The sequence below is a fragment of the Onychomys torridus genome, chromosome X (assembly GCF_903995425.1).
Source record: "Onychomys torridus chromosome X, mOncTor1.1, whole genome shotgun sequence".
NCBI classification, from domain to species: Eukaryota; Metazoa; Chordata; class Mammalia; order Rodentia; family Cricetidae; genus Onychomys; species Onychomys torridus.
The window spans coordinates 40,316,467-40,327,018 of record NC_050466.1 but is presented as its reverse complement, the minus strand read 5'-3'; the positions used below and the strand labels follow the sequence as shown (position 1 = coordinate 40,327,018).

The 10,552-nt window shown below is 41.2% G+C and overlaps 1 protein-coding gene across 1 annotated transcript; it reads right to left on the bottom strand.

Annotated features, from left to right (window-relative positions):
- Nucleotides 1-226: 226 nt before the first annotated feature.
- Nucleotides 227-1,345, bottom strand: LOC118574610 (melanoma-associated antigen 10-like). The gene has a single exon (XM_036175561.1). It carries the CDS (start codon nt 1,343-1,345, stop codon nt 227-229), a length of 1,119 nt encoding a protein of 372 aa, XP_036031454.1.
- Between the last annotated feature and the right edge of the window lie 9,207 nt (nt 1,346-10,552).

Sequence of the window (10,552 nt, the reverse complement as noted above, 5' to 3'; positions counted from 1 at the left end):
ATAAAACCTCACATATTTTTCTCTATATTTTTTAAAAACATAATAAACAGCAAGAAATGTATGATCAAGGTCATTCATAACTTATATTGCAAAGCTAGTAAATTTTTTACTACAAGAAATAAGATTTGATAGTCTATCCCAAATGAAAAATAACAAGCCCCCCAAGTAGCATATATAGCAATATCGTGCTTCACTATTTTCTACTCAAGCTAACTTTCACCTTCCATTACTTAGAATTTTGACTGATCTTTTCAAGCTCAGAGTGAATACATCCAAAAACAAATCTATCACTCTGGGTACAAGCTGGAAATGCATGTTCTGCAGTCAATGTGACTAGACTTCTATTTGGACAGATACTTCTGGCACAGGCCCTCTTTTCCTCATCTCTTAAAGCCTCTTCATACAAAAATAAAAAAGAAAGTGGGTCACGTTCACTGATCCTTGCCAAAAATTCCAGAACTTTCATCTTGGTTGTTTCGGCATGGGCTCTTGGACCCCACAAGAACTCAAAGCATGGAGGATAACTGTTAGGCACCTGCTGATATGCCAAATAATTTTGTTGCACCAAATCTCTGGTCAGAAATGCCCTGGGCTCTCCATAGATGGGGTGTTCCTCCCCATCATATACTCCCATTGTATTCAGGAATTCCCAGACACTTTCTTCAGAAGCACAATTTCCTTCTATGAATATCAAGACCAGAATAACTATCAGGAAGCCATTTCTAGGCATTCTTTGCTCTTCACTCAGCTTTTCTTCATAGGTGAGGTTCAGTGAATTGACAAGGGTATAGGAGTTTCTTATGGCATAGTCTTCCTTTATATCAATGCCAAAAAGCATGTACAGGCACTTAGAAGCATCCATAAAGATCATGTGGAATTGTTTCTTGTATTCTTTGCTGACAATCTCTAACATTTCTACTTGTGTGATAGATTCTTTCACTTGATACTTGAAGATCATAGCATAGACCAAATCAGTCATCTTTCCCTTTAGTTGGCTATTCAACAAAGATTGAGAGTCTTTTGAAGACTGAATAATGCTTGGACTCTCCTCTTCCTCCATGTAATTGATTTCTTCATCTAAATTTCTTTGAAATGTAGCTGCAAAGGAGCTCTGAGCATTCTGAGGAGTCATTATTCCTGAAGCACACCTCTCTTCTTCGGTTTCCTGAAAGAGAAGAGAGCTGGAGAATGGGGTGGAGAAGGTAGGACTCAAAGTAGGCAAGGAGACATTTAAAAAGGGAAATGGTATGGAAGATGTGTAATAGTATTCTCTTGTTTCCTCTTCACTTTCCTCTTTCTCCTCCTCTTCTTCATCTTCTTCTTCATACTCTTCCCACTCTTCCATTTCTTCCTCCTCCCTTTTGTTCTCTTTCTCTTCCTCATTATCTTCTTCTCCTGCCTCTTCATTTTCTTCCTCTTCTAACTCTTCTTCTCCTTCCTCTTCTCCTTCTTCTTCCTCCTTTTCTTCTGTATCCCCCTCCTCTCTATCCTCCTGTTTTTCAGGTATGGGAACCAATACAAACTTGAAGTCCTCCATTTCATTTGGAACCTTAAAGTCACCCTCCAGATGGAGACATACATACTTTTGATAGCAACTCATGCTGATTCTTACAGGAGGCAGTGGGTAGAAGTATGAACTGTTGTGTGGGTGATGAGCTGCCACAGGCCTGAAAGGAAAAGAAATAGTGTGGTGAAATTTTATTTGTGCTGAAATGTGATGATATTTTATTTGTATGTTTATAAAGTTTGCCTGGAGATCAGAGGAAATAGCAAGCCATTTTAAGTAAACACACAAGTCAGGCAGTGGCAGTACAGGCCCTTAATCCAATCACTTGGCAGGCAGGGTCTCTGCGTATTCAAAGTCATACTAGGGAACAGAGCCAAGAGTAGTGACATATGTCTTTAATCATAGTATAAAACATAGAAACCTGGAAGTCTGTACACACAGTCAGTGACAAGGAAGTGAGGTATCTGAGCTAAGAGCCAAGGAGAGGGCAGAACAGCAAGGCAATAAAGGTGCAGGTAGACAGGAAGTAACATACTTGGAAGCTGTAGCATGGTAAGGTAAGGTTAGTTGGTGTCTATTCCTGTTTCCCTTATCTCTAAGGCTTTCACCCCTATATTTGGCTCCATGTTTTTTATTTAATGAGACCATATAAAAATTCATCTACATTTGGTGCCCAATGTGGGGCTCGAACCCACTACCCTGAGATTAAGAGTCTCATGATCTACTGAATTGGGCACCGAAAGGTAATTTTAAAAGGTCTTATTAATAAAAACAAACCCAGGAGCCAGGTATTGGGGTCAATGCTGAAAGATCAAAGAAACAGAATAAGCCACACCTTAGCTGATCTTGTTTCCTGAAACAAGAAGCCTCTGTGTCCTCATCCAAATGGATCTCAGTTGAACTGCTCCTAAAAGCTTAACAAAACTAGTTCCTGGTCCTCATGTCTTATATACCTTTCTTCTTCCTCCCATCATTTCCTGAGATTAAAGGTGTGTGTCACCATGCCTGGTGGTTTCCAGTGTTGCCTTGAACTCACAGAGATCCAGACGGTTCTATGCCTCCAGAAGACTAGGTTTAAAGATGTGTGTGCCATCATTTTCTGGCCTCTATGTCTGTCTAGTGGCTGTTATGTTCTCTGACTCCAGATAAGTTTATTAGGGTGCACAATATATTGAGGAACATAATAAAACCACAAAATAGTAAATGGACTCAGCTAAATTCTCAACACTTGTGGCTCTGAAAAGAAAAACCAACTTACAGATCTTTTTGTTAGGATATATCCCAGAGCTTCACTTCTCAACTTTCTTTCTAGTTGGCCTTCCCTCTAGGAACTGGTAGAAACATGAGGGAGAGAGAAGTATACAAGTCACTGACAGTTGGCAAGGTCTTGGGTACCATGACCCTCAGTGGGGTATGTGGAATGACATGCATTAGGATCCCTTCTACTGTAGTTGGTTTGTGACCTTGAGACCTAGTCAGCATTTGTACCTCATCTTGACTCCTGACACTTCCATAGAATCTTCTGCACTGCTATCTGAGAGCTTGTGACTGACATTAACACACTAACCATGGTTCCTGATGGCTCCATAAGAGCAATTGAGAGGCAGCTTGTGCTGAGAGATGTTAGCACAGATCTGAGTTCCTCAGACCTGACAGGTATGGGATCGCCATAGTCTGTGTAGGCAGTCCTTTTTATGACCACCTTTCTATTAGCATGATCTGACTTCAATGCATCTGATAGGCTGAGGCAAATTTCATTAAAGAACACCCCACATTCCTAAGATTAAAATGATCAATATGTGATGAAACACCATCTTTAAACACATCTGCTCTGCAACTCCTGGGTAATGGGAAATATTGGCATAACTTTGTAAGGAATGCAGCTCTTCTTAGTGAAAGGTACCCTCATTGTTCACACTAATGCCTAGCAGACTTGAGACTCAGTTCTTTTAGTGGGAAGACTGAAGTTAGGGGCTGAGAAACTAGGGATTCTCTCATTCTTCACTAGTAATACTAATCTTTACTGTATATAGAGTCTTAGTCATTCCCTGTTAACCAGATATTGTCTCATGAGAAAAGAAACTGAATTTCTTGAGTCAACTCCCCTACACATAGAGGAAGTGAGCATGAGGATGTCAGGGTTCTCCAGAGCCACAGAATTTATGGAATGTATATGTGTGTGTGTGTGTGTGTGTGTGTGTGTGTGTGTGTGTGTGTGTTATTGTCATGGCTTACAAGCTGCAGTCCAACAATGGTTAGCTATGAATGGAAAGTCCAAGAATCTAGTAGTTGCTCAGAACCATGAGGCTGAGTGTCTCTGCTGGTCTTCTATATATGCTGGAATCCCAAAGAAGTAGGCTCCAATGCCTGTGAAGTGATGGATGTGCTGACAAGGTGAGGGCAAGCAGGCCAGAAAAAAAAAGAATGAATGATCTTCCTTCTTCCATGTCCTTATATAGGCTTCCAGCAAAAGGTATGGCCCATATTAAATGTGTGCTTTCCAGCCTCAAGATCTGGATTATAGGCATGTGTTTTCCAGTGTCATGATCTGGATAACAACTGTGCCCTCCATTTCTGGATTGTAGTTCATTCCAGACATAGTCAACTTGACAACCAAGAATAGTCATCATAATCTATATCTTGTCAACTTGGTGCACAATTATATCTCCTTATGTCATGCATAATTTCCAGATGAAAACAATACCAACTAATCATAATATAACTATCCCACATACAATCACAAATGCATTATATGTATTTAACCAGGTCATAGTTACGCCTAACATGATGTAACTATCCCCCATACAACCACAAGTGCATTATAAATTTAGAATATGTGGCAGTGTCCCTTGGGGAACATCCTTCTAGTATCTCAAACATACATATGATAACCATTGATATTCTCTTAATTGATATTACATCATATGATAAGGAAATTGAAAGAAGACACTAATATCTGTACAAATACATTCTTAACAAAATACAACAGAAGCACTCATGTTACCTATAATCCTCATTTTTCCAACTGGTCATGTGGCCTTAGATGCTCTACTACCATTCTGTATTTCCTCTATCCTTTGCAAGCACTTCAGAAGGCCCTGGCTCGTTTCCTGGAGGAGTGACCTATACCTTTATTCCTGATGAGTCTGTGTCTTTTGTCATCCTGTCTGGATTAGGCTGTTGTAGTTTCCCATTAACTTTAATCAAAGGGCACAGAGGCACCATAAAGGATCTCCTGAAACACTCTAAAGGATCTCCTGCACTCCAGACATAATACTTCTTAACTCAAATGTAGAGGGACAATCTAATTCCCCATTGTAATCTGGAGATATCTCCCCTCTTCAAACTGTTGGTTTAAGGGCAGTAGAAGCCCAAAGGAGGATGTCTGGGGTTCCAGTTCAGTGGAGTGTCTGTTGTGGTTGCTGGCAGGATCATTCCCCTCTCTGGAACAAAAACTTCTAGGTGAGTGGAACTTAGAGTTATGGGAACAGGAAGCAAAAACTTTCCTGTGGTGGTATTGTGTTCCCTAAAATATTGCGTACCCTAATAAACTTATCTGGGGTCAGAGAACAGAAAAGCCACTAGATACTTAGGCTAGAAAATGGTGGCACTCATGCCTTTAATCCTAGCATTCCAGAGGCAGAAATCCCTCTGGATCTCCATGAGTTCAAGCCCACAAGGATTCAGCCAAGCATGGTGACACATCTTTAATCCCAGGGAGTGATGGCCTAATGCAGAAAGTTATATAAGGTGTGAAGACCAGAAACTAGAAGCATTTGGCTGGTTAAGCATTTGGCTGGTTAAGCATTTGGCTGGTTAAGCATTCAAGCTTTGGAGCAACAGTTCAGCTGAGATTCATTCTTGATGAGGACACAGAGGCTTCCAGTCTGAGGAAACAGGATCAGCTGAGGAATTGGCAAGGTAAAGGAAGCTATGGCTTGTTCTGCTTCTCTGATCTTCTAGCATTCACCCCAATAACTGGCCTCAGGTTTGATTTTATTAATAAGTACCTTTAAGATTCATGCTACACTTTGCCAGTGGGTCACTAGGGGTGATAGTGAGTGGAACTATTCCCCTTTACATTCTTTGATTCCTGGACCCATGAGTTCTGGCTATGGGAGAAACCATGCTATATTTTGGATGCTGATTCAGAGCATATACTGCTTTCTGGAGAACCTTGTCCCAGCCCTGCATGATGTTGCCACCTAATTGGCACTGTAACTGCATTTTAAAAAGTCCATTCCATCTTTCTATCAGGCAGCTGCCTCAGGATGGTGGGAACATGATAAGACCAGTGCATTCCATGATTGTGGGCTCACTGTTACATTTTTCTGGCTGTGAAGTGAGTTCCCTGGTCAGAAACAATACTATGTGGAATACCATTTCAGTAGATAAGGCATTTTATAAGTCCATTTGATGGTGATTTTGGCAAAAGCATTATGTGCACGAAAGACAAATTCATAATCAGAATAAGTATCTACTCCAGTAAGGACTAAGTGTTGCCCTTTCCACATGGGAAGTGGTCCAATGTAGTCAACCGACCACCAGGTGCTGGCTGGTCACCCCAGGCTGGTCACCCCAGGTGCTGGCTGGTCACTCCATATGTCTGGGGCTCAGTGTTTATCTCCACTGTTAGCAGATCTGGCACTCAGCAGCAGCTGCAGCTAGGTCAGCCTTGGTGAGTGGAAGTCCATGCTGTTAAGCCCACACATAACCCCCATCTCTGCCACCGTGGGCATTTTGTTCATGGGTCCATTGGGCAATGACAGGAATGTCTGGGAAAGGAGGCTGACTGTCCACAGAACAGGTCATCCTATCTACTTGATTATTGAACTCTTCCTCATCTATTCATCTTTATGGTAAACATTTACATGGGACATGAGTATCTTCACATCCTTTGCCCATTTGGAGAGATCTATCCACATACTTCTTCCCCAGATCTCTTTCTCACCAATTTTCTAATCATGTTCTTTCCAAGTCCCAGACCATCCAGTCAATCCATTGAATACAGCCCATGAGTCAGCAAACAATCACTGTCCCAGAAAGTGTTTGTAATGCTGCAGCTGTCCACTTTTGGGTGGTGTCTGCATAATGTACAGAACTGTCAGTAAAGCAGGCCCTACTCTTCTCTTCTTCAGTAAACTGATCATAGGGCACAACCCATGAGGCTACAGTGAATACTTGGCAGTAGATGGCACTATTAGCAATGGAAACTGTAGGCATTTAGGTAACGTTTTCATGTAGCTTGCTTGTGTCTTCAGGACCTGCTCAGGCCTGATCTCTAATATACCACTCCCATTTGACAGATTGCTGCTATGCATGTCCTACTTTATGACTCAGTGGGACTGATAACACTCAGCTTATAATGGTTAGTTCAGATCTCATGGTAACTTGGTGGCCTGTTGTCAAGCATTCAGTTTCTACTAAGGCCCAATAGCAGGTCATGTACTGTCTTTGAAAGGGAGAACAGTTGTCTGCAGATGACGGTAGAGCGTTGCTCCAAACTCCTAAAGGTCTCTTCTGTAATTCACCTATAAGAGCCTGCCAAAGGCTCCAAACAGCATCTCTATCTGCCACTGACACCTCAAGTACTATAGGTCTACTGGCTTGTATGGTCCAAGTGGTAAAGCAGCTTGCACAGCAGCCTGCACCTGTTGCAGAGCCTTCTCCTGTTCCAGGATCCACATAAACTAGTAGCTTTCTGAGTCAGTTAGTGTGTTAGCTGGAGTAACACACCCAAGTGAGGAATGTACTGTCTCCAGAATCCTTATAGGATCACTAAATGTTGTGCTTCTTTCTTGGAAATGGGAGGGAACAGGTGCAATAGCATCCTTCATCTTTGAAGAAATGTCTCTCCATATCCCACACCATCGGACTCCTAAGAATTTCACTGAGGTAGAAAGACCTTGGATTTTGGTTGTATTTATATCCTATCTTCTGATACAGATATGAGTTAGTTACCAATGAGTTGAAAGTGGTTTCTACCTCCTGCTCACTTGGTCCAATCAGCATAATGTCATCAATATAGTACACCAGTGTGATATTTTGTGGAAGAGACAGATGATAAAGATCCAGTCAAGTTATGACACAGGCCAGGAGAATTAGGATTTCCCTCAGGGAAAACAGTGAATGTATATTGCTGGTCTTGCCAAGTGAAAGCAAATGGCTTCTGGTAGTCCTTATGGACGGGTACCAAGAAAAGAGCATTTGCTAAATCAAGAGCTGCATATCATATACCTGGAGATGTGTTAATTTGCTCAAGTTAGAACACTATATCTGGTACAGTAGCTGCAATTCGAGTCACTACCTGACTGAATTTTCAATTGTCCACTATCATTCTCCATGATCCATCTGTCTTCTTCACTGTCTGATAGGAGAGTTAAAGGGAGATGTGGTGGAACCACCACCCTGCATCTTTCAAGTCCTTGATGGTGTCATTAATTTCTGCAATTCCTCCAATGATGCGATACTGGTTTTGATTCACTATTTTCCTTGTCAGAGAACACTCTAAAGGCTTCCATTTAGCCTTTCCAACCATACTAGCCCTCACTCCACAGGTCAGGGAACCAGTGTGAAAATTCTGCCAATTTCTAAGTATATTTATCCCAATTATACATTCAGGAACTAGGGAAATGACCATAGGATGAGTATAGGGACCTTCTAGGCTTACTGTGAGTCAGACATCAGTCAAAACTCCATTAATCATCTGACCTCCATAAGCTGCTGCTTTAACTGGAGAGCTACAATGTTTCTTGGGATGTCCCAGAATCAGTGTCAATTCAGAATCAATATCCAACAGACCCTGGAAAATCTGATTGTTTCCTTTCCCTTGTGAAAGGCCTCACATCCCTCTGGGGAAGAACTGAAGAAAGGCTAATTTTAAACTTTTAGGTATCTTATCAGGATCCTTCCCCAGGGGAAAGTGACCACCCCTTCATTCAAGTGGTTCTGAGTCTGCAAACTGCCTCAAGTCTGGACCTTGATTCATGTGCACAGATTGCCTTTTGCCACAATCCAATGCAGTCATTCTTTCATTTGTTTGAGAATTTTTTCTGCTTATACAAATTAAACAGAAATTTAGTAGGCTTCTTATTTATATCATGCTTGGAAACACCATGATTGATAAGCCAGTACCAAAGATCTGGAGGAATCATTCCACTATAAAATTTGCATTGCCTGTGCTGAATATTATGGGTTAGGCTATTATGAATATTATTTTGTCTACTTTTCCCACTATGACAGCTATGATCACCTGTCCCCTGCTACCTTGGGGCCCAATTAAACACACTGCATTGAATTCATCCCATTGAGCAGCAGCATCTCCAACCCTAACCTAAGGTCTGGCACAACAAAACTCTTCAAATGTGCTGGTTTTCCCTTTCACTATTTTGTGTCTTATAGGATTTGTGAAGGGGCCTGTGTTCTGGGCCTCCCCATTGTGGAGGGTTAGTTTTTCCACAGCATAGCCACTCTAGCTTTGCAAGTTCCCTGAGCCTTAAAAATCCTCTTATCTACACTAAGCCAAGAGAAATCAGCTATCTCCAACTCCTTTTCTGTAGGCCATATTTAATAAACACTTCAGCCAACCATTCAAACTTTTCACAAGTATTATAACTGTGCAAGCTTCCATATTAAGCATAGGATCTCAGAGGGCCCACATCAATAAATTCAGCCTGATATAGTTTTATGTTCCTCCCACCATTATCCAACACCCTTAAAATCTATTCTCACACATATTCCCCAGACTTCTGCTTGAATGAATTAGCAAAATCATTAAGCTCCTTAGTAGTGCAGTGTACCTCCTTATGGTCTACATTTTCTACCTCCCCTCTAGGAGCCTGCTTTGCCTTGAGTCTAATTATAGGTACAGAGGCAACTATTGGTGGACCTTGAGGGACATCAGTATTATCTTGCATGGCATTTCCTTCAGAAAAAGTCACTGCTGGTTTAGCAGACACTGAAGGATTAATTTCCTCTGTGAAAGGTAAACAGAGCAATGTTTCAAGGGATGGGTCCAAGTCTACTACTCCCTCAGGTGAGATAAACCCTTGGGAATCTGGAGTTTCAAATTTCTCAGCTTTAATATGGTCCTCCTACACATCTGCATCCCAGGTTATAAGATCCCATTGTTTACCATTTACAGCCCTTATTTTAACTACTGAAACCTTCTGAGGCTGAGACCTGAATTTTTGTTGTAATTTAGCCAACTGTACAATTAGGGCTTTGGTTTGATTTTCTGCAACTCAAGCTTTGTGGCTACTGGATAGAAGACTCTGTTCCAGGGCACACTTAGAAACCTTTAGACTCTTTATTCAAATCTGAAGCCATTCAACTTCATCACTAAACTCATTGTTGTAATTTACCTTATTCTGAAGTTACTAATTTTATCATGGAGCTCATTCCTATCCTTTATCAATTTCTCCAGAGATATTAAGAACAGCCAACTAGCAGCATCATTTTCCTTATTTTTTTCTTAAATTGTTACAGGTTTCATATATAGAGTCACTAAATCCACTGCCATTCACTATTAGTGAACCACGATATTCAAAGACATTTATTTATTTAAGTTTGAAGTCTAGTTTACACCATGGACTTTCAGTACTTTGTGAGCTCTCAGGAGATAGTTACTGGAGAGGCTTCAGTAGCTGAAGGTACTGGATAATTAAAAAGCCTATTCCAGATGCTTAAAAGATTGTTCCTTATGCCTCTGTTTCTCTAGAGCCACTCTGGTACCAAAATCTATGTTATTCAGGGTTCTCTAGAGTCACAGAACTTAAGAAATATACATATATATAATGTGTGTGTGTGTGTGTGTGTGTGTGTGTGTGTGTAATTTACTGGAATGACTTACAGGCTGCAGTCCAACAATGGTTAGCTGTGAATGGAAAGTCTAAGAATCTAGTAGTTGCTCAGACCCATGAGGCTGGTTGTCTCAGCTGGTCTTCTGCATAGGCTAGAATCCTGAAGAAGGAGGTTCCAATGACAATGAAGGAATGGATGTCTGACAAGGCAAGGGCAAGCAAGCAAAGAAAGAAAGAATGACCC

Coding starts and splice junctions, on each gene's coding strand:
- LOC118574610 (XM_036175561.1), bottom strand. CDS start 1,345: ATGGAAGAGTGGGAAGAGTATGAAGAAGAAGATGAAGAAGAGGAGGAG.